The sequence below is a fragment of the Mustela nigripes genome, chromosome 13 (assembly GCF_022355385.1).
Source record: "Mustela nigripes isolate SB6536 chromosome 13, MUSNIG.SB6536, whole genome shotgun sequence".
Classification (NCBI taxonomy): domain Eukaryota; kingdom Metazoa; phylum Chordata; class Mammalia; order Carnivora; family Mustelidae; genus Mustela; species Mustela nigripes.
Window position 1 is genome coordinate 17,613,418 of NC_081569.1, and position 24,669 is coordinate 17,638,086.

The following is a 24,669-nucleotide window of genomic DNA, read 5'->3' on the forward strand; positions in this document are numbered from 1 at the left end:
GTGCGTGTGTGGTGGGGGAGTGCTCATTGGTTCAATATCCCAAACACCAGCCCATGACCTGGCTTAGAGTAGAAGCTCAATAAACTTTGGACATGAATTAACAGCTTAGGAAACACCTATTACCATGTATGGCAAACAACAGTTAACTTTTGTTTTTAGAATGGATTCAGTTGTTACTGGACTCTTCTTTATGCCCAGTTGATGGCAGGTTCAGGGATCCTTAGAGGCTCACAAAGCTGTGATTGGCCTCCAGAGTTATCCAAACAAAAACTGGGATAGAAAATCCACCTCCTTCCTCCTTCTCTGCACTGTATTTGCAAGTCTATTGCAGAGCCCCAGACATCTTTCCTTCCCATCTTTCCTTTCCTTCCCTGTCTTGTTGTCTGGGTTCTCCTTGTCCTCTAAAGAGAGACAGGGAGCCTCAAATCCAGGGTGAGTGCTGCTGAAACCATGCTGGGTGCTCAGGTGCCTGCCCAGGTATGTGACCAGGTGTGCGGAAGGGGGTGAGAGATAGGCAATGCAGCCTGCCCCTGTGAACAGACTGAGGACATCTGGCCGGCAGGGGGCACTGTGGCGTCACCTTGGGTCCAGTTTGGCAGAGCCTCCCTTCCCGTGGGCTTTTGTCCAAGATCGCACAGCTGTTGAGTGGTAGAGCTTGGTTTTAAACTCGCATCTCTTTGACACTGATGGTTATGGTTTTCTCACTGTCCATGGCTCAGTTTCCTCAAGTGCAGGCGGGAGCTTCTTACTCAGAGAGCCCAGAAGGCCTGGAGTTCTGGCACAGGCCTGGATTGTGAAAAACAGTATAAAAACTGACAGAAGAAGCTCCCCGGGGTTTTCCAGAGCTTCTATGCTCGTCCCCCTGGGTTTCAGTACTAACCTGGGAACTTTAAAGAGATGTATGCCTCTGAGTTCTTGGATGTCCCCAGGGCCCATGCTGGTCAGAAGCTCCTGGGGCAGCACAGCCAGGTGGCAGTGCTGGAAGCCTCCAGGTTGAAGGTGGAACCATGGAGGGTTTTAAGGACAGCAGCTCCAAATACCTGGCATCCCACACTGTGGCCCTCCCTAACCCAAGAGACTGGACTTAAATATGAAATCTCCATTGTGGATCAGATGAGTCAGCCCTGACCCAGGGAGGCTTGTGATGTTGTGAAGCTCCCATGAGAAGAAGTAAGAGACTGGGGGGCATAATGGAAGCTCTGCTAAGGGGTTCATCACATACTTTGCCCAAAGATCCACTTCTAAGTGTCCTGGGAACAGCCGTGGCGATGCCCTTGTTTGTTTGCAATTGCTGGTCTGGCTCTTTCTCTTTCTGTCCTTCCCTTTCTCTCTCCTCTCCCTTTCTGGGGAACAAGTTGCCCCCCCACCCACCAAACACCATCCTAGGCTCTTGGGTCCTGAATGTTGGAGAAGCCAGAGGTGGTTCAATTTAGCCACTCTCCCTAGGCAAATCACCTCACTTGGAATGCAGGTTCTTCATCTTTTCATCCTGGTCTGTTATATAGGCTACTGTCAGCATCAGATAGACTTGTGGGAAGGAGCAGGATTTGAATGCTTCTCTTGATGGCACACCCAGGGCTAGAGCTTGTCTCTCTTCTGGCCCAAATTGCCTAAGTCACCATCCCTGTCCACCCATCCTTGTTTAGGTGCCAAGTCCCTGGCAGGGAGTCAGTGTAGGGGGATGGAAATGTTTGAGGATGGGAATTCTGTCCACCAGGAAAGACCCTGGGCTAGAAGATGGCACAGGATGTCCATTCAGAAAGGGAAATGCCACCTTTCAGGAGATGAATGGTGAGAAGAGAGATCCTTGTTTTGTTCCTGACCTTAAGGAGAAAGCATTCAGCCTTTCATCATTAAGTATGAAGCACTTGTGTGTTTTCTTACGTGCCCTTTGTCAGGTTGAAGAAGTTTCCTTCTGTTGCTATTTTTTTGTGTGTTTTATCATGAAAGAGCATTGTGTTTTGTCAAATGCTTATTTTGAATCTATTGAGATGATTTTATAATTTTTAACCTATTGATATTTAAATCTATCTGATTAACATCAATAATATTCTATTACTATATCATTAATATGTGGTATGCTAAATAATAACACCTCAAAAATGTTCAAGTCTTAATTTAATAGGTGACAGTACTACCAACTCTACAAATAAAAAGGATTATAAGGAATATTATGAATAATTTAATGCCAAAAAGTTAAATAAACTAGATGAAATGGACACATTTTGAGAATGACATAAACTACCAAAACTAATTCAAGGAGAAGTAGAAAACCTGAATACATCTCTAAGTGAAGAGATGGAGCTAGTCATCAAAAAGTTCCACAAAGAAAAGGCCAGAACCAGATGGCTCCACTGGTTCATTCTACCAAATGTTTAAGAAAAATTAACACTACTCCTTCACAAAGTCTTTCAAAAAAATAGGGAAGGATTGAAACATTTCCTAACTCATTCCATGAGGCCAGTATAACCTAGACACGAAAACCAGACAAAGACATCACAAGAAAAGAAAACTACAGATCAATATGCCTTGTGAATAGAGACCTCAACAAAACACTTAACAGTAGTATATTAAAAGGATGGTACACCATAGCCAAGTGGGATTTACCTCAGGAGTGAAAGGGTGGTTCAACATACAAAAATCAGTCAGTGTAATTGTAATAGTTCCTATTGCCGCTATAACAAATTACCACAAACTTAATGGTGTAAAACAATACAAACTGATTAGCATCTTCAAATATCTGTCTCTTTTCCGTCATCCCACCACCTTACCTGACTTTAATACTCTTACCCTCCTTCTATAAGGACCCCTGAGATTACACTGGTTCCAACAAGAGAATCCTGAAAATCTCATCTGAAGATCCTTGACCTAATCACATCTATAAATTCACTTTTGACCATGTAGGCAGGGAGTCTACTTCTTGCTCTCTTCCTGCCACTCTCCCTGCTTGTGCTCTCTTGCTGTCTCACTCAAATAAGTAAAATCTTTTTTAAAATTAAAAAAAAAAAGATTTTATTTATTTATTTGACAGAGATCACAAGTAGGCAGAGAGGCAGGCAGGAAGAGAGAGAGGAGGAGCAGGCTCCCCACTGAGTGGAGAACTCCATGTGGGGCTCGATCCCAGGACCCTGAGATCATGACCTGAGCTGAAGGCAGAGACTTTAACCCATTGAGCCACGCAGGCACCCCCAAATCCTTTTTTTTTTTTTTTTAAGGATTTAGCTATAAATACTTCCTCTTTTTAAAAAAAGACTTTATTTATTTATTTGAGGAGAGAGAGAAGAGTGGGGGGAGGGACAAAGGAAGACGGAGAAGCAGACTCCCTGCTAAGCAGGGAGCCTGATGTAGGGCTCAGTCCTGGGATCATGACCAGAGATAAAGACAGATGTTTTACCCACTGAGCCACCCAGGCACCCCTGCATGGTGTATCTTTTGCTGTCTTTTTACTTTCATCTTATGTGTCTTTGAATCTAAAGTGAGTCTCCTGGGGCGCCTGGGTGGCTCAGTGGGTTGGGCCGCTGCCTTCGGCTCAGGTCATGATCTCAGGGTCCTGGAATCAAGCCCCACATCGGGCTCTCTGCTCAGTGTGGAACCTGCTTCCCTTCCTCTCTCTCTGCCTGCCTTTCTGCCTACTTGTGATCTCTCACTGTCAAATAAATAAATAAAATCTTAAAAAAAATAAAGTGAGTCTCCTATAGATAGTACATAGTTGGATAATTTTTTAAAATTCATTTCATTAAAAATTGGAAATTTTAATCCATTTATGTTTAATGTAATTACTAATAGGGTAGGATTTATGTCTTCCATTTTGCTGTTTGTTTTTTATATGTCTTAGGTCTTTTTGTTTCTCTGTTTCTGCATTACTGCCTCTTTTGTGTTAAAATATACTTTCCAGTGTAGTGTATTCCTTTGTGTGTGTGTGTGTGTGTATATATATATATATATATTATCAGTGGTTGCCCTGGGTAGAAGTTGAAATAATACTGACTCAATTTTAATGATATACAAAATCTTTGGTTCTATATAGTTCTGTTCCCTCTTCCCTTCTTTAAGCTCATACTATCATAAATTATAAATCTCCTGTTCATTCTTCTTCATTTTATAACTTATTTCTGTCCACCTACAGCTTTGAGCATCCTTTTATTTCATTCTGTGTGCCTGCAAGAGTTTAACTTCCTATCTGTGCAACCATTGACTCCTGCCACTTTCCAAGGTCATGGTTCCCAAGCTGCCTTCTCCCTCTGCCCTTATCCCAAGTACAGTGTGAGGGCACCTATTTCCCAAGCTGTAGGAACATAATTCACTCGAGGAAAAACTGATCGACTTTCAAAAAATACTGTATATTGTATCTTGTTTCTGGAGAGTGGGGCAGTAACCTCCATGTTGTCTATTCTACTGTAGCTGATTACACATAATTAGCAATCATTAAATAAAGCAATCATTAAATCCCCTTGAGTAGATATGGGGCTCCAGTAGGGATGTTGTAAAACACAGGGTAGACTTAGTAATGGAGATCTGGTAGGAGCAGACCACCAGGGCTGGCCATTAACACCACATTATTCAGGGCCATTGTTAAAGGACTAATCAATTGTGAATTAGAGTTTGAGCCACATATAACTTAATTGTAGTATGGTGTCACCATTAATCATGTTCTGGAATGCCGAGGAAAGACTGAAGTGAGCTAAAAGTCGAAGGTTTAAGGTTTCTTGAAACAAAGCTCATTTAATGATATTCATGAGTGAATGACGTATTGTGGTAACCAGTCTTTGGTATTAGTCCAATTCCATTGGTGATCCCAGGGGCTAGATAGCTGCCCAGATGCTGAGCTTTCTGGAAAACAGTGATTAGTATTCAGCATGTGTCTGGGGAGAAACTATATACAGCACATCTTGTATTTTCAAAGATCCAAATGGAGACCAAATGAGAAGGAGAGGTTTAAGATTTCCACATAAAATTCAACAGTTGTATTAGGCTGGAGAGAGGGGCCAGATTACCATGCAGTTGGGGACTTCCTCAGAGTCCCCATAGGACTGGAAACATGACCTAAACATGAGAGTCAACTCTGGAGGGACAGGAAACAAAGCAAGCTTAGCACTGGGAAAACTGCTAAGATGCTTTTGAACGCTATTGATCCAGCTATTATTATTACCATGAACAACAATAAAACTTGTTGACCATATGTTTGGACCTACTGTGTACCAGGTTCTGTCTTAAGTGTTTCGTTGACACTGAAATACACAGTTCAATTTTCAGAACAATCTTTCATGAACCATGAACCACATGTGCCTGTGGCATTGAGAACACAAATGCACTGGAGTTGGGGTGTTCATGAATCATCTTATTGCTGCCTCTTCACTATTCCTATAAATCTATATTGTGAGGCTGGTTCTTCCCTTGGCCCTGGATGGAAACTTTGGCCCATGAATTTTCTGGTCTCTCCTAGGTAATAAAAACAGTTCTAGGGTCAAGGCTCTCAAGTCAAGTAAATCTGCAAAATATTATCTCAATTCAGTAATAAAAATATCTTGTTCCACTTAATAATCCAAATTCTGAACTTAGTTAAAGTTGAGATTACTCTTTGTCTTGCTTGGACTGGAAACCTGCTTGGAAGAGGGGTCTATGATAAGCCTCCTGAGTTTTTCTCACCAGAGCATTCTTCTTTTGTGAACGTGGGGAGGGTGGAAAGATCCCACTTGTCAGGTACTCATGTGGCTGCTGAGTATAAGCATTTTTTGGAACTCATGGGCACCAAAGGCTGACTTTCCTCCTAGAATAGTTTGAAGGGTTGCTTGGAGATATACACTCACTATTGGGATCTCTCATCTGTAGGGCTGTGTGGGAGACATTTTCCTCCAAGTGTGGCTGACTTGTGGCTCCTTCCTCAGCTCCTGGATGTGGGCAGGTTAGAGTTGAATTCTTGTGGGTCCCCTCACCACACAGTCTTCTTGGATAGGACCCAAGCTTCCCTACACTGGTTCTCTCTTACATGGAGCCCACACACTCCACACACTAGAAAAACAGGCTGATCCTGGTGTAGCCATCAACATATAAAACCCCATTTATATGTTGAACTCTTAAGCCCCTATGTGACTGTATTTGGAGATAGGGTCTGTAATTAAGGTTAAATGAGGTCATAAGAGTGGGGCCCTGATCCAATAGGATTAGTGTCATTAAAGACAAGATACCAGGGCGCCTGGGTGGCTCAGTGGGTTAAGCCGCTGCCTTCGGCTCAGGTCATGATCTCAGGGTCCTGGGATCGAGTCCCACATTGGGCTCTCTGCTCAGTGGGGAGCCTGCTTCCTTCTCTCACTCTCTCTCTGCCTGCCTCTCTGCCTACTTGTGATCTCTGTCTGTCAAATAAATAAATAAAATCTTAAAAAAAAAAAAAGGCAAGATACCAGAGGCTTATTCTCTCTCTGCCTCCCTTTCTCTCTCCCTGTCTCCCCCGCCATTCCATACTAGAGTACTTTCAGAGGGAGGGTCATGTGAGAGCAAAGCTTCGGTCCACAAGCCAGGAATGGATTTCTCACCAGAAACCAAACACTGCTGGACCTTAACATGGAGGTTCCAGCTTCCAGAATTGTGAGTAAGACATCTTGCTTGTTTAAGTCACTCCATCTGTGATATTTTGTTATGGCAGTCAGGGTGGACCGATACGGTCCTCTCTCACATTTTCTGTTTCTCTGGTATAAGCTGGGCCCTAGGCCACTGTGCCACTCAAACTTCTGGATATGTGTTAAATCCTTACCCCATGTAGCCCCTTTTCCCAGGTGTAAGGGCAGTAGGAGACACGGTCTCCCTCCACCCACTGGCAGGGCCAGAGTGAGGCTCACAGCATACCATCATTGCTCCCCGAAGAAATCCATGAAGTGGGTGTGGGGTTTAAGAGATGGGTGGCTGGTTTTTCCACACAGTTTGACAATTTTGGTCAGGCACTATCTTGGGCACATAGTATCTCCTTGATAGCAATCCAAATGTTCACTTCAATGCCATTTAGTACACAGATGGGAAGAAGGTACACCCATGTCTTCAATCCAGGGCTCTTGAAGATTTGTGGTCTTTCCACAAAACTGTTTCACCAACCTTCTGAAATGGAGGGATTTCAGGCCATAGGCTCATGAGGACAGGGCTCAGTCTGTCATATTTACCACCATGTCCTTTGACTTCTGACATGCTTAGCACAGACCCTACATTATTTGCAGGGGACAACTGTCACATGGACATCAGCTAGTACAGTGCCAGGCACACCACAAGGGCTCAGTAAATAATTGTTAAAATTGTTGAATGGAACTCCCTAGCCCCAGAAGAAGGGTTTGGGAATCAGGTAAAAATTCTGGGGTCTTTTGAAGGGTCCAAGGAAGTCCGTTCAGTGAAGGGAGGCACCTCTGTGGGACATAGCCATGAAGTGTTACCATCTGAACATTTCCCCTGGGACTAGACCAGGCCCATTTCCATTCGGGTCTAGCTTCCACCTTGCCTTGCTTCCTTCAAGGGATCCATGAGCCATCTCCTCTCTGCTCAGGGGCTGCTGTTCCACCTGGCCCCCAAAGGGGACACTTATGGGAGGACAGAACCACAATGCTGTGAGGGTCAGAAGAAACGAGTATCTCAGTCACCCTGGAGAAGAGGAGTCCCCACTTGGTCCCAGACGCCAGATAAGGCTTCCGTCCATGGTTGGGTGGATCGTCTTTGGCCCTTGGTCAAAGCAAATGGAAAAAAAGAGAGGGAGAGGGAGGGAGAGAAGCCCAGTTTAGGACAGGGGCCAAGGGTCATTGTTGCTTTCCGTTTCACCCCAAAGTGCTGAGTGACATTGGCGAAAATCATTACTCTCTGAACAGGCCAGGCATGGGGTGGGGGGATGGCAGGGAGATGGGCAGTCTGCTGGCTAATTCATCACATGTGTGTGTTGCAAGGAATAATGAAATAGGCTCCACGAAGCCTGTTTTGTCCTTGAGGGGCAAACAGTACAAACTATTTATTTTAGGAGCATGGCTTCACTAGTTCTTCCAGCTCAGCTCGGAAACACCCCTGGCCATCCTGGCACAGTCTCTCAGAAGCAGCAAAGTCTAATTAGGTGTCCTTTCTTGCCTGGAGCCCAGCTGGCCTGCTCTGAGCAGAAGGCAAATATGTGGTTAGTCAGGCAGCAAGGTCCTCTGTATCTGACCATGGCTGCTCTTGTCCTCATTCACTGATCCTGTCTCTTCTTTGAGCTTTTCAAATGCACCAGGCCCAGGAGGTGCAAACATCTGGGTCTTCGCACCTCTAGGTTCAACTCCTATCACTGCCATGCTGTGGCACTCCATGTTCCAGCCCCTCCATCCACCTCTGTCCCTTCCATCCGGAATGCCCTTTATTCGCCCCTGCCTGCCAAATCCTTGCTTCTCCATCAAGTATCCTCTCTGTGAGATTTTCATGGACTCCACTAAGTGGAGCAAGTCACTCTGTGTTCTTGTCACTGCGAGGGTCAAAGACAAGAGTGACTCGCTGGCTTCAGACTTCCTGGTGTTGAACGTGGCCATGCCTTTTCTTTTCGAGCTAATGCATGGCCCAGGAAGCCAGTATTCCTTTAGATCTCTTGGGGGCAGTTTCTCGTTCTGATAAGGTAATGTGCTCTGATAAGGCTTACAGAAAGCTGGGGTCTGTGATGGGTAGATCAAAGGCTCAAAAGGCTCCTACCATCCAGGAAGCTTGCACGATAATGAGAAAAAGATAAATATTTTGGTGTTTAATTTATTAGTGTTTTCTCTTTCCAAAGAGAGCCAGGAAGGGTCAGGCCCATTTCCCAACTTAAGAAGGTACAACAAGCGATGAGACGGTTGAAGTTGTGAGGGCTGAGCATGGTGGGGTGGTTGACGGCTGTTGACCACCTGCTTAAACACAACCTATTGACCCATCTACTCTCCTCCCGTGAAACCCACTCAGCTGGGCAAATAGGTCCCAGTGTGTCCACCTGTGGATCCTGCCTGAATTCCCCCTGATATAATGTATTGATAGAATATTTAAGGTAGAGCATGGCCAGCAGACCAGGAGAGGAAAATGAACAGAGAGTGTGTTGTTATTCACAGTTCCCAAAAGGGGGGCACAAGGCCCCATGGGAGGCACTAGGGTCAGTCAGGAGGCAGCCGAAGCTGATGTAGACCAAAGCCTTTACTGTGGTTTTTGTGGGAATGGGTAAGGCAGGGGAAGCAGGTTTAGTATTGCCTCATTTGAATAATACCACTGGGCTCTGGAGTATAGGGGCTGTCCCTAGTTGTTTGAAAGGCTGGTCCTGAGGTGATTAGGGCAGGAGGAGAGTAGCCCAGAGTATTAGAGGGAGAGCGCCGCAAAGAAGGGGGTTGCAGGTGTGGTATGGTAGTTAGGGATTGTTTGGTTTGCATGTGAAAAGCACACCCTTGGACAGACAGGACACACTCTCCTGGGGTATCCAGATGAGGAAGTGCCTAGGAATTGGCTAGCCCTGGGTAGGGGGAAGATTTGTCCATTTATTCAACTCTGTCTTTGCAGTGCACAAGCAGGCATGCTTGTTTCAATAAAACTTTATTTATAACAATAGACAGTGGGAAAAGAACTGGCTGGTGGGCCACAAGGTGCAGACTCCTGGCTGGGAGAGTTTGCTGTACATGGGGAAGCATGGGCAGGGGATGGTAGGGGGGTGGAGAGACAGGACTGGAGGGGCAGCAATGTTGCCTTGAGAGTGAGCTGGGTGTTGGGCTTCGAGTAGAGAAACAGTAAAGGGAGCCCCATTAGACTTCAAAGAGTTGCTTTGTTATTAGTATGGTGGCTGGAGGGGGCAAGACTAGTGAGGAGGCAATTGCAATGAGCCTAAAGCTAAACAGTGTCCTCTGGGGATAGGGAAGAAGGTTGGACTGAAGGGAATTTGGAAGGCGGAAAGTGATAGCACTTGTGACTATCCTGTCTATGGGCTGGTTCGCAGGTTTCTGGCTTTTACAAGAATGGGTGGATGGTGGGGCCACTCACTGTGATGAGCAGGCATGGGGAGGAGTCATGAACATGAGAATTGACCCCTACCCATTGTAGGAGATTCTGGAGGGTTAAGATGAGCTTCCCCTGTATGTTCCATGAGGCACTAATAGGTGAACCAAGCCAAAGGAGGTATAGCTGCTCTGGGCCCTTAAAGATACTGTTCCATTTCCTTCTTGCACCTGCTGTCAGCTGTTATTCCTCTGGGGTTCTGTGCCTTTCCTCTTTGGTTGCTTCTAAGATTTCCTGTTCATCCTTGATTTCTGCAGCTTTACTACAATGTGTGAGGTATAACTTTATTTCTATTTTTCTGTTCAGTATTTGTGGCACGTTTTGATATTAAAACTCAAGACTTTCATCAATTCTTGGCCATCCTAAGTATCTCTTTCAAATATGGCTTCTCTGCCATTTCTTCTACTCTCATCTTGGAAGCTCCTCTCAGATAAGAGTTGATACCTTAGTATTTTCACTCTTTTAATGATACTTTCATTAAAAAAAAAAAACGAACCCAGAAAAACTTCATTTCTCAATACTGCCTTTTAGGTAAAATTCTTCAACCTTACCTTCTAATCACAAATACTCTAATTCCTTTGGTGCTAGAGTTTATCCTGTGTTCTGAGTTTTTCACTGTAACGACTTTGCTTGTTAATTAGGAGTCTTCTTATTGGCTTCTTTCCCTATCCTCTTGATTTTGTTACATGATTTTGTGTTCCTTTGAAAATATACGTTACTCCTTGATTTATCTGTTTGGGCATCCCAAGATAGCCATGTCAGAGTCCGGCTTCCATCAGCAACTGGCTGTGTACAGAGAGCTATGTCCATCCACCATGGCCAGGCGGCATGGTCTTGATGGAGCAAACTGCACAGGACCATCCAGTGTGGTCTGACCCATCTTTCGCTTGGAAAGCACAAGTAATGTCATTAGGAAGTGACACTGGTGATCAATGCAATGCTGGAGGCAGAGAAGTCATTTGACGGTGCTTACAAGGAAAGCACCCAAAGTTGGAGAACTTGGCTTTGCTGAATTACAACCATCGAAAGACAGCGGATCTGATTACTCTTGGGCAGAGGTTTGTTTATCCTAAATGCTGAGCCAATGGCCCTATTAGTTTTGAAATGAGTTGTGTATTTTTCCACATTTGGGCAGAGTCACTATTTGCCAAGAGAAGGGTAGTACGGCAACATGTTGTTATGATTCTTCAAGGACAGGGGACTGCATGTCATCACTCATGTCTCCCTCCACCTCACAGCCACCACACTGCCCCATAAAAGTATACTGACTTAATGCTGTGAAATGGGCATTCAGCACAGAAATCACGATATGAACAAATTTGATACTCCATCATTTGTACACTGAGATGGGTATTGCATTTGCCTTGGGAGCCTCTGAACTCATGAAGCCATGTGGCCACAGCTCCAGGGGACACAGAGATCCTTGCTGAAATTGCTCTAGGGCCATTATATAAGGCACAACAGAATGTCCCAATATAACCAACCCTGTGGTCACACTTCACATGTAGACATTATGTATATTCATGTATGTCCATTGGATGTACACACAATACAAATGAAATATATTATAATGTAACATGTATGGATATAATTATTTCATGAAAACAATATTGGCAAAAATGATTAACACATCAAACCAACATTGCTGAACATTTGCAACATTCTCTCTTCCCTTTACTGAATTCCAACTTAATAAAAGGGCATCTGGCTTCCATCGAAATTTCACAGATTTTCTGTATTTGATGGGTCAACAATTACAATAGTATGTTGACCTTGCAATATACTATTTTAATAATGTGTTAATACATAGCAATCTTTGGATGGAACTTCCAGAATTGCTGTTTTATAACCATCAGCAGGCATATTAAAACTAACCTCAGTGGCAACAAAGCCAACTGCTGATGTGTATCATTAGCCGAAGGATTGTTGCACGTGTGATCGGCACACACAGAATGAAGCTGGAAGTGAGCACCCGGAGACTTCTAAAACTTCTAAAGAACAATTAGTTTGCAAGGATTCTGGGTGAGTGGTCTAGGAGTGAATTTTTAAATGTACTCGGTCATCTAAAGACTCCGTGGCAACTCAGTCCCTAGAGGAACTCACTCTTCCCTGGGGACCCATGAGTGGGCCATCAGTGAAAGTTTCTACATCAACCACGGGGCCAAAATCAAAGCGGACACTCATCTGAAACTGGAGGGACTGGTAAAATATAGACAGTGACGAGGAAGAGAGGAGTGAAGGAGGGATGGGTAGAGGAAGGGACAGAGAGAATAAATACATGTAACCCAAGGAGACAGAAATTAAGATACAAAGATGGCAAGCATGGAGAAGAGAGAATTCTGAACAGAGGATGAAGATGAGAGAGATACTATGGAAGGAGCAGGGAGGGGCCTGTTGAGAGCCCAAGAACCCTTCTCCCTGAGCTTCATTTAGGCCAAACTACACATCTGTGCATGGAACTTCTGTGTGTTGAACCATAGGTAAGTGGTGGTCACTGAGGGGTGGGCGGCGAGGCAGCCCTGCTATGGGCTGATTTGCATCCTAATCGCTCTGCCAGAGAGGAGTTTTGTTTCTTTTTTTTTTTTTTTTAAGATTTATTGAATTTATTTGACAGAGATCACAAGCAGGCAGAGAGGCAGGCAGAGAGAGAGAGGGGGGAAGCGGGCTTCCCGCTGAGCAGAGAGCCCGACGCGGGGCTCGATCCCAGGACCCCAAGATCATGACCCGAGCCGAAGGCAGAGGCTCAACCCACTGAGCCACCCAGGTGCCCCTGGGCTTTATCTACCAAAAGACACTTCCATTCACTGGGTCATTTACATTTTTCCTATAGAAGGACAGAGTCCCCCAGACCTGAGTAGCTAGTCTTTTCCAAGGGAAATCCCAGTATTCTCCTAAGGAATTCCAGGAGGAAAAACCTAATTTTGGGATCATTTTTGAAAGTTAGCCCCTGAAATGCTGAAGCTGCTTGGGTTCTTTTTTTTTTTTTTTAAGATTTTATTTCAGTGAGAGAGAGAGTGAGCGAGCGAGTGGGGAGGGGCAGAGGAAGAGGGAGAGAGAAACCCAAACAGACTCCATGCTGAGTGCAAAGCCCGGCATGGGGCTCCATCTCACGACTCCAAGATCAGACCTGAGCTGAAAGCAAGAGTTGGATGCCCAACCAACTGGGCCACCAGTTGGCCTGAAGCTGCCTGGGCTCTAGAAGGGGTTGTTTTTCTGAGAAGGGCTTCAAAATCAAGGGGTTGACAGTTTCATAGCGCATGGGGGAGTAACAAATGTCCCTCACCCAGGAAATCTCCCAGTGAGCACCCACATTGCAGGGCTTGCCCGCAGGCACAGATGCCCTTCCGGACAACTCCTGGAGCATCAGGGTTAAACACGAGATGGTGGTGCCATGTCAAGCCCAAACCTCAGCCTCTTTGCTTCCCGAATCTGTCACTCTACTGTTCCAAAGATAAGATGAAAAGGAGAGAAAACAGCTTCTAGATCGCCATGGCAACCATCTGGAAACACCTGTGTCTGTTGGCAAGGGGTGGCTGACAAGGGGGAGAATCAGAAAAACTGCAAACATCTTGTTTTCATTGACTTAAATAAAGCTAGTTGTCCAAATATTTATATCATTTAAGGTATAAGCAAAAAAAAAAAAAAAATCATTGAATTTAGAGTGCACTTCTTTCATCCAGTGCAAATATCTTCTGGTACAATCCTGGACTTACCTGAAAATACTCTAAGTAATATAAGTTGTAATCAGCAAAGAGCTAAATGAGTTCACTGAGTGCATTCACATGTTGGGCACGGGAGTCATGTGTTTTCTGCCCTGGTGGCACTTACATTCCAGATGGGCACACTTGCTAGCAAAACAGGTTAACAGACTAATGATAGGTTAAGACAAGCACTGAGGAGGGAATAAAGATGGCCGCCATGACTAGGCAGTGACTTCAGAATTCAAGGAAAGTCTGTCTGAGGAATAACATTCCAGCTGAGACATGAGAGATGTAGATATTCAGCCATGGGAAGAACTGGGGCTGGGGGCATGTGGGAGCAGCACAAGCAATGGGACCAATAAAGGCCCCAAATGGGAAGAAGGTGGAGAATTGTCAGACAGAAGGAGGTCGGATGGTTGATGTGTGCATGACCATGTGGGAGGTGAGGACAGCAGGGGCATGATCACACAGGGCTGTGAGATGAGAAAACTCCAGGGGTGAGAAGCTACTGAAGGGTTTTAAATGGGAGAATGCCAGGATTTATGTTCAGGAGACATGGCTCTGACTGGTGTGCAGAGAATGTATTGGAAAGATCCAGAAAGGAGGAAGGGAGGTCGTTGGGAAGCTTCTGCAGTCCTGGTGGAGGTCTGTGACTTGGTGCACGGTGGTGGCAGAGATAGAAGGAGAAGCAGACAGATTAGAGGCATAATTTGGAGATAGAACCAGTGGTATTTATGCCTGCTTTGACCTGGGGATAGAAAGGGAAACCGAAGAAGCAAGGATGACCTTGAAGTTTTGATGTGAGACATTAGTGGATAGTGGTGCCATTGACTGAGAGGAGGAAGTACCTGGAAGGAAAGGGTTTATAAGAGGGAGGAAATTGGGAATTTAATTTTGTAAGATCTAAGCTTGCGGCCTGCAGTGGGAGCTGTGGTGTGCCACACAGATCTCCCTCCAAAACCTAGGTAGTGTTGGCTGACCAACAGCACCATCCCCCGGCCTTGCCCTCAGCACAAGGGAGCTAACTCTTAAGACTCCACCTTCTCCAGGGCAGCTGTCAGCCAGGGCCATCCACTTGCCTTAACAGGGGACAACTTCGAAGGGCTATTCCATCTCCAAAGCTCCCTATGGCACCAGCTGTCGTGACTGCACCAGAGTTTCATGTCTCCCTGTACCCAACCCTGACTCTCTCATGCCATCACAGTATTCCTGAGCACCCCTCCCCATGAACCTCCCCCCAATAAAATCGCCACCTCAGAGATGGTTCCCAAGAACCCAAACCAAAGCAGTTGGTGCCAGGAGTGATCCTAGGAAGCAGACCCTAGAATAGGATTTTGGAGCTACATCACCTGCCAGCTAGACCAAAGGACCTCATGCTCCTGGCATCGGTGTAGGGAAATGGTGAAAACTTTCAGGATGGCATAATGTCTCAGTCATTTGAAAGATACAGGCAAAGAAATTCAGTAGCTGTTACTGGGTGTTACTGATGCATTGGAGAAAGATGATAAAAATGCTGAGGGTGATTAATTTTAACTATCAATCAGTTACATGCTGCACACCAGATCCAAGTTGACATTGCTGCTGGGGACCCAGAATCTTACCGTGGTCCCCTCTAAGAGTGAAGGGGGAATGGGGTTCAGATAATAAATGGAGTCTTGATCCAGGCTGGGTTCATAATGGGCCAGTGGTTCCTTTTGGTCACCCAGTGATCATTTCTCCTGTCCCTGAAAGTGCACTTGGAACGGATGAACTTGGCCTGTGGAATAAGGCGCCACTGTTGTGGGGTAAACCAAGTGGAAGCCCAAGAAACTGCCTCCCCCTCTCTAGGCTAGAAGGTAAGTCGATAGCAATATTGCAACCCGGGGAGGATGGCATATTTGAGTGTCATGCTGAAAGACCTGAAGAATGCAGGGGAGGTTATCCCATCATATCCCCATCAAAGTCATCAGACGGGCCCCTACAAAATTTAGATTTGGTCCTGTCTCATGACAGTGGACGACCACAGTCTTAACCACTGTGGTAGAATTAGCCACAAATGGATGGCTATGCCAGATATATTTTTTCTAGAGCTGATCAACCAGGTTTAAGATACAAGGTATATGATGATGAAGCTAGGAAATGCATTATATTCCATCTCTACAGGAGAGAAAGACCAGAGTAATTCACGATCATGTGTGACAGCCAGCAGTAGCCATCACGTACAGTCTCCTCTGAGGGCTATGTTAACACTCTGTTATAACATAGCCCCAGAAGGCTTGAACTGCACAGACCCTCCACAGAATCCACACTGACCCACTGTATCCATGGTATCCTGTTAACGAGACTAGACAAGCAAGAAGAGGCACGTAAATTGGAGGCCTTAGTGAGATACTTGTGCTCTAGCAGGTGGGAGATAATTACCGTGAATATTCAATGACACATGTCATCAGTGAAATGTTTAGAGTTCCACCGGTCTGGAGCATGCCAGGACATCCTCTCCAAAGGGAAGAGCACTTGATTGCATTTTGCTTCCCCTACAGTTAAGAATGAATTATGACAAACAACAAAGTGTTGCTGGCTTCTGGAGGCAGTCCCAGGAAAATCACTTGCCAGCAGTAGGGCTGGGACTGAAGGATCTGGCTACAGGTGCCATGCTGGACTTTAGAACTGCTGTGGAGTAGCTGCCATGTGCCTCCCCTGCCCTTCCTTTTTATTTCTATATTTTTATTTTTAATTTTTTTCAGTGTTCCAGAATTCATTGTTTATGCACCACACCCAGTGCTCCATGCAATACATGCCCTCCATAATACCCACCACCAGGTTCACCCAACCCCCCACCCCCCCCCTCCAAAACCCTCAGTTTGTTTCTCAGAGTCCACAGTTTCTCATGGTTTGTTTCCCCTTCCAATGTCCCCCAACTCACTCCTCTCCATCTCCCCATGTCCTCCATGTTATTCCATGTCTTTCGTGTTTATTCAACAAGTAAGCGAAACCGTATGATAATTGATTCTTCCTGCTTGACTTATTTCAGTCAGCATAATCTCTTCTAGTCCTGTCCATGTTGATACTGAAGTTGGGTATTCATCCTTTCTGATGGAGGCATAATACTCCATTGTATATATGGACTGTATCCATTCGTCCATTGAAGAACATCTTAGTTCTTTCCACAGTTTGGCAACTGTGGTCATTGCTGTTATGAACATTGGGGTACAGATGGCCCTTCTTTTCACTACATCTGTATCTTTGGGGTAAATATCCAGTAGTGCAACTGCAGGGTCATAGGGAAGCTCTATATTTAATTTCTTAAGGAATCTCCACACTGTTTTCCAAAGTGGCTACACCAACTTGCATTCCTACCAACAGTGTAAGAGGGTTCCCCTTTCTCCACATCCTCTGCAACACATGTTGTTTACTACCTTGTTAATTTTGGCCTTTCTAACTGGTATAAGGTGGTATTTCAATGTGGTTTTGATTTGAATCTCCCTGATGGCTAGTGATGATGAACATTTTTTCATGTGTCTGTTAGCCATTTGTATGTCTTCTTTGGAGAAGTGTCTATTCATGTTTTCTGCCCATTTTTTGACATGATTATCTGTTTTGTGTGGGTTGAGTTTGAAGAGTTCTTTATAGATCTTGGATAGCAGCCCTTTGTCTGTACTGTCATTTGTGAATATATTCTCCCATTCTGTGGGTTGCCTCTTTGTTTTGCTGACTGTTTCCTTTGCTGTGCAGAAGCTTTTGATCTTGATGAAGTCCCAACAGTTCATTTTTACTTTTGTTTCCTTTGCTTTGGAGACATATCCTTTCTTCTTAAAAAGATTTTATTTATTTATTTGACAGAGATCACAGGTAGGCAGAGAGGCAGGCAGAGAGAGAAGAGGAAGCAGGCTCCCTGCTGAGGGGAGCCCAATGCAGGGCTCTATCCCCAGACCCTGAGATCACGGCCTGAGCTGAAGGCAGAGGCTTTAACCCTCTGAGCCACCCAGGCGCCCTGACATATCTTGAAAGAAGTTGCTGTGGCCGATGTTGAAGAGGTTATTGCCTATGTTCTCCTCTAGGATTCTGATGGATTCCTGCCTCATGCTGAGGCCTTTTATCCATTTCAAGTTTATCTTTGTGTATGGTGTAAGAGATTGGTTGAGTTTCATTCTTCTACATGTAGCTGTCCAATCTTCCCAGCACCGTTTATTGAAGAGACTGTCTTTTTTCCACTGGATATTTTTTTCCTGCTTTGTTGAAGATTATTTGACCGTAAAGTTGAGGGTCCATATCTGGGCTCTCTACTCTGTTCAACGGGTCTATTTCTCTGTTTTTGTGGCAGTACCACGCTGTCTTGGTGATCACAGCTTTATAGTAAAGGTTGAACTCGGGCAATGTGATGCCCCCAGTTTTGTTTTTCTTTTTCAACATTTCCTTAGCAATTTGGGGTCTCTTCTGGTTCCATACAAATTTTAGGATTGCTTGTTCCAGCTCTTTGAAAAATGCTGGTGGAATTTTGATCAGAATGGCATTGAAAGTATAGATTGCTCTAGACAGTATAGGTATTTTAACAATGTTTATTATTCTGATCCATGAGCATGGAATGGTCTTCCATCTTTTGGTGTCTTCTTCAATTTCTTTCACGAGTGTTCTGTAGTCCTTGAGTACAGATCCTTTACCTCTTTGGTTAGGTTATTCCCAGGTATCTTATGGTTCTTGGTGCTATAGTAAATGGAATCAATTCTCTAATTTCCCTTTCTGCATTTTCATTGTTAGTGTATAAGAAAGCATCTGATTTCTGTACATTGATTTTGTATGCTGCCACATTACTGAATTGCTGTATGAGTTCTAGTAGTTTGGGGGTAGAGTCCTTTGGCTTTTCCATATAAAGTATCATGTCATCTGTGAAGAGTGAGAGTTTGACTTCTTTACTGCCAATTTGAATACCCTATATTTCTCTTTGTTGTCTGATTGCTGTTGACAGGACTTCTAGTACTATGTTGAACAAGAGTGGCAACACTGGGCATCACTGTCATGTTCCTGATCTCAAAGGGCAGTCTGTCAGCTTTTCCCCGTTGAGGATGACATTCACTGTGGGTTTTTCATAGATAGATTTTATGAAGTTGAGGAATGTTCCCTCTATTACCCTAATCCTAAATTAGGCAAAGACCCCACCAAAATGTAGAATTTCAGACCAATATCCCTGATGAATATGGATGCCAAGACTCTCAACAAGATCCTAGCTAATAGGATCCAAAAGTACATTAAAAAGGTTATCCACCATGACCAGGTGGGATTTATCCATGGGATGCAGGGGTGGTTCAATATTTGCAAATCAATCAATATGATAGAACAAATCAATAAGAGAAGAGAGAAGAACCACATGGTCCTCTCAATTGATGCAGAAAAAGCATTTGACAAGATACAGCATCCTTTCCTGCTCCTCCTTTTTAAATAGAGCGTATCTACACTGGTTCTCCCATGCCTATCCCACCATTTTCTCTTGGATGCTGGAGGTTGGAAGGAGGCAGTGTCTCTTTTGAGTTCCTTGGTCTTTAGATTGAGAGAAATAGTGCTCAAGAAGCTCTCCTGGAGGGAGCTGCACACTTAAGGAAGCCAACCTGCACCTGACTTAGATGATGAAATCCAGGGCTTTTACCTTGACGATGATGTTGAAATGGGATGAGACTTTAGGGGAAGGGTGAGCATATTCTGTGTCTGAGAGTATGTGAATCTTCCTCCAAATGGCTAAATATTTCTCATCTCATCTGCTCTTCCAGAGCCTTCCCATTCTCCCCAGCATGAGACAGACTCTTTGTCCCCTCCCCTTGAACTTAATGTGAGCCTTTGTGACTGCCTTAACTATTAGAGGATGATGGACGTGATGCCATGGAACTTTCAAGTTGTCTAATGGGGTGACACAGCCGTCATGAAAGTCATGCTCTTTCTCAGAGTGTTGACCAGTGCAACCTCCTATCGTCCTTCAGGGTTGCCCAGCAGTTCCTCGGAGAGGTCATGTTGTAGGTATTCTGGCTGTTAAGTCCCAGCTGAGGTTCTTAAGACCGGCACTGTTGGTCAGTTAGGCAAGCAGGGGAGCCATCTCATAATCCCGGCCTCTATTTGTGCTTTGAACCACGCCAGCTAATGTCACATGCACAGAGGTGAGCTGTTCCCACCATGTCTCAGATTTGTGATAACTCTGAAGGGTCATCCTAGTCCCAGAGTTTTCTGCAGGATGGCCTGTGCACACAGAGAGGTGGTGTATGAAGATGGAGGTCAAGAGAGAGGTCAGGACCAAAGATGTTAATTGGAAAGATACAAGAACATGCTTGGTTCTCAAAGACTTGGGTCTGGGTGACACGACCTACAATGAAAGTACATAGAAAGATGGGGGTTAGGGCTGAGCCCTGGGGCATTCCATAGTCTAGAGCTGGCAAAGAAAGGAGACCTAGGAAGGAGCAAGAGGAGGACAAAAGTCAGGAGACAGTGATCCAGAAGGTGCAAGAAGAGCATGTCCCAAAGGATAGAGCCTGCTGAGGACAAGATGCAATGGAATATCTAAAGGTCACGTGACCCAAGAATAGTATTAATGCAGGACAGGGGGCATGAGCCAGAGGAGTGGTCTGAAGAGTTCATGGAGGTTTCAATCCCCCCTCTTCTAGCCTATGTCCAGAGGTCAATCAACAAACCCACAAAGGAAGCCTTAACCTTTCCTTTCTTAGAGTTCCGGCAGCTCTCGCTCATTCTCTGTTGTCCAGGACTCCAGGCTTGTCTGCTCAGTAGGGCTGTGAGCTACTGAGCTGGTTCTTTGCTGTTTCTGTGTTCTCATCAGTTCCAGGGAGTGCTTGGTTCCCACTAGAAACCCACTCAACACTCGCTGACCGAGAGCTTGTCCATTTCACCCACCAAACAGCCAACTGAGGGCCACCTGGGAATCGCAGCCGCTCCTGGAGAAATGACATACCACCAGGGCTGCTGGACGTTCCAGAGAAATCAGAGTTCTCAGAGAAAAGAGGAGACGATACTAGCAGGTCTCTGAGGTAGGTGGCTGATGATTAATGAGAATGAACGCCAGCAACAGGCTTGTGTTTCCTGGCAACTGGGGATGCTGTGGGCAGTTTGCTGTCTGTTAAACAAATGGTCTTTGCTTCAGGAAATTTCTGGGGGCTGCTCCAACATTCAAAGGAGGCCTTCTCTGTTGAATGGAGCTCCACGTTCTTGGCTGGGAAACTTTTTCTCCTTGCTGCTAGAAGGAGAGGAACCACCACTTCCTGATCCAGAAGGAGCAGTATCCCTGCTCCGTGTCAATCTCAGATGGGGTCCCACGGTGTGGTAACCTTGCCGTGTCCTTAGCCTGGGAGGATGGCAGGGCCAGGACTGCTTCTCATCCCCGCATGAGGAGGGAAGCTATGGGCAGGGTGGGGGACGGAGGCGCTAAAGATAGAAAAGCAAGGCTGTAGGGAGCAGCTGCCCATTCTGGCATTACCAGGGCCCAGGCTCTGTTTGAAATGCCCCCTTCGACTGCACCAGGGGTCCCTGCACCCCAAAGGAGCATGGGTGTCTCTGCAAGTGAGGTGGCTTCTGCTCTGCATCAGATGCAGACTCACAGCACAGCTGTCAGGCCTTTGTGTCCCCACCCAGCGCTTTGCAACCACACCAGGGTGAGGCCCGGGACAGGATGATTTGTTAGTACTTGCTCAGGGAGATGCAGCCACTGGCCAGAACCGCATTAACCAGCAACTTCTGACATCGTCCCCAGCTGTGGTTGGGACACCATTCCAGGCATGCTATGGGGCCACTTGCAGGACAGGCCGCCCTCTGTCAGCCCTCGAGGACTGGTTTTTGTCTTTTACTTCACAGACAGCTTAATATTGTTATGGAAAAACATTTTATTAAAACATGTTCAACTCACTTCCAATGAAATGATTAATTTTTCATTTACAGTGGTGTCCAATGTTTGTCTTCTGTTTTTTTTTTTCTTTCAAAACCAGCACCAAAAAATAAAACAAAAATACCATGGGTACAGTACGTAATGTAAGTTAACTAATGGAAAATATATACATTTGACTCTGAAACGAAGAAAAGAGAGCAAAGCAATCATATTATTGCTGCCGAGGATCTTCCCTGTGTTCTGATAATATCAAGCCATGATCAAGTGAGAGGGTTTCATTTGTACTCATGAAAGTAGCACCATAAGGTCATAAGACTCTGCAGTTAGTAACACATTTGTGCAATCAAAAAGGTACAGTACTCGAGTGACAGTACAGGGTAGTGTTAATAAAGAAACGTCACTGCTGTGATCACAGGGTTTCAATGTCTTCTGTACACAGTGGAAGAAGAGCACCAGGCTGGTTTCGCTAACATTGATCATTGCTTGTGCCATAAACAGAAGGCAGGCTGGGGAATTTCAGTGCCAGCGTGAGCTAAAAGAGGTCAGAAAGACACCAATGGGGGAACCAATGGGGTGTTTAATAAGAATCAAATCAAATCAATTATTTTGGATTTTGAAGGTGTGAGGCCCTGGCCAGATGCATCCAGTGGACACGGTCAAGGTAGCCAGTGGGGGGTAATTCAGAGGCACCAGGGAGAGGGCTCGCTTATGGGCTCACGCAACTTGGGTACAAGCGTGCGTATGAGCAAGAAGGCTTCCTGGCTTCCTTAGCTGGCCATCCTAGCTCTGCTCCTCAGGTTCCGAGGCTGCTACCTTTCTGAAGTTTTGGGGTGAAGCATAGCCCACTGGGGGCTAGGGAAACATGGAAGCCTAGCTCCCCATGAATTTGAAAGTTTTGTGGCAACGGGGTTTGGAGGGATTCTGTTGGTGCCCAAGCCTGAGTTGGGGAGGACAGCATCTTGCACAGGCCCTGGTGCAACCATTGGGGGAGCGGGGGTTACATTGCAGGGTGGATCACTCCATCCTGGCAATTTCTCAGTCCTTAACACAGCACCCAAGCAGGTTTCTCGAAACTTCTCATGATTCAAGTGGAACCGCACACATTTTTTGTCATCCCTATCACTTCTCTGTCTCTGGAATATGAAAAATCATACATTGAAACAGCCTTAAGCTAACCCTAACGTTGTGACATCATCAAAAACAAAAGCAGATACATAAACAGCACCAATAAGTCAGGAAGTCCTTGGAGATGACCCCAGGGAGACGGGCATACATGAGGCTTCCTGTCTGCAATCATGAAGGCGAAGGGGGTGTTTATCACGATAAAGTCCTTGAATGTAAGCACCCATCAAACACCCACCAAGTTGGTGAGTGAAACAGGCCTCTTGGCTTCTAGAGTCTTTCCCTTCCAGCTCCCAAAGTGGATGGGGTCCCATGGTCTTCTGTACTCTTGTCATTTGCCCAGGCTTCTGGAGAGGGTGCAGCTCTGCTTTGAGGGGCTGCAGCAGGGAAAGGCTTTCTTCATGCTTTTCTGAGAGTCATCCTTGCCTTACTAAAAAGATGGGTCAATGACAACAGTGTGACAATGCCAGGCCCCGCAAGGTCTGGGCTATGGGAAGGCATGGTGGTTGTGCCGCGATCCTTGCAAGGGGGGCCGTCCTCCATGTTCCTGGCACACCAGGCTGAGTGGCTTCTGGAGGAAACCAGGGTGAAGTAGCCAGAGGTTCTAGAAAGAATCAACTTCAGGTAGATAGCCAAGATCAACGGGAAGCCATTTGTAAGGTGCAAAGTTTTACGAAGCACTGCCTGGAGCAGAGGCCCCCAGAAGGCAGAGGGGCCATACGCCCCGGATGAAAGGTTCACCTTTATGCCAGGAAGCAGTCCCATCCCCCTAATTAACATACGTCCCATTTCATAGCACCTTAGAGAAAGACTTTTCTGTTTCCCAATGTGGTCGACTGTATAGAAATTAGATGCCTCCCCAAACCCAAACACTTCCAGAATATTCTTCCTGACACAGGTGGTATGCAGAATCACGTGGTCTTGGCATCCTTGGCTGACAGAGATTCAGACTGTCAGGGACAAGACCTCCAAGACAAGGCCCATGATCTAGAGAATGTGTTTTCAGAGATGGGCCGAGAGGCAAAGTTCTGATGCTCATGTGGTCAGGAAGGGCTCCGGCAGCCTGGGCCTCTCAGAAGCCCTTTGCAGAGGCTTGCTGACATCCATCCTTCTTTCCAGGGTGGTGCCAGCTTTCAGAATAAAGCCAGTTTTCATGTAAAATGTCTCCTTTCGGGGATAATCCCCCCGGCACATCAAGCACCGGGAATTCAAATGTCAAAAGAAAGCCAAGACAGAAGTGCACAGGGACGTCTCTTTCTTTTGACAACTGTCCATCAGAGGTGTTCCCTTTGAGGTACACAGACCCTTAGAAAGGACAATAATTTTGTGACTCACGCCTATTTCTTTCCTTACTGTAGAAAGCCATCCAGTGGCCATTAACAATATATTAAGTACAAAAGCGCTAACAGCAAACGTCAAGTCCACACTCCAGTTCTATAATGGTCGGATTCTTGGGACAGCCTCGTGGGTGAGTGGTGGTGTGCTCCAGGGGTGGGGGGGTGGGGCCGGCTGCAGGACTGGGGTGCTCTCAGGTGGGCGTTCAGCTTGCCATGTCATTAGCACGCAGGCCACGCGCTGCCACGCCGGGGGGGGGGGGGGCGCTGGGCCACGTGTCATGAGCTCAGCGATGGCGGAGGTGGCTGGCGCATCTTGTTTGCATAGAAGTCCCTGCACGTCTGGCAGCAGCGCTGGTACCACCGCATGTCCTGGCAGAGGTTTTTTTCTCGGATGACCCGGCAGTACACCGTCCACTGGTCCCGTGTGCATTTGTAGGTCAGGGCGGCTAAGGGTGTGGTGTGGGGGGGAGAGAGAGCCCAGGGGTTACGGACGGCTTGGGTACATCCTGATGCATGCACAGAGAGGGCCCGTGGTCTGACTCTAGGGCTGCCCTCGCTCACACATATGCCTGAGCCCTGCATGGACGCGAGGAAACAGGCCCCCTGCCGGGGCCACGGGATGTCACTTTCTTCTACAGGGGATGCACTCCCGTGTCTAACCTGACCG

At 46.0% G+C, this 24,669-nt stretch overlaps 1 protein-coding gene across 6 annotated transcripts in view; it reads right to left on the reverse strand.

The window, feature by feature from the left end:
- The window catches only part of ADAMTS17 (ADAM metallopeptidase with thrombospondin type 1 motif 17), a 374,867-nt gene that overhangs the window by 20,545 nt on the left and 329,653 nt on the right, over positions 1–24,669 (reverse strand). For 5 of the 6 annotated variants that reach the window (XM_059371667.1, XM_059371665.1, XM_059371666.1 and 2 more), the window contains one exon: positions 21,537–24,448. The exons of the other annotated variant lie outside the window; for it this stretch is intronic. In XM_059371667.1, the coding sequence (XP_059227650.1) occupies positions 24,279–24,448 (170 nt within the window). In that variant the 3' untranslated portion in view covers positions 21,537–24,278. Of the gene's footprint in view, positions 1–21,536; positions 24,449–24,669 lie in introns of those variants that run through there. 6 annotated transcript variants of the gene reach the window in all.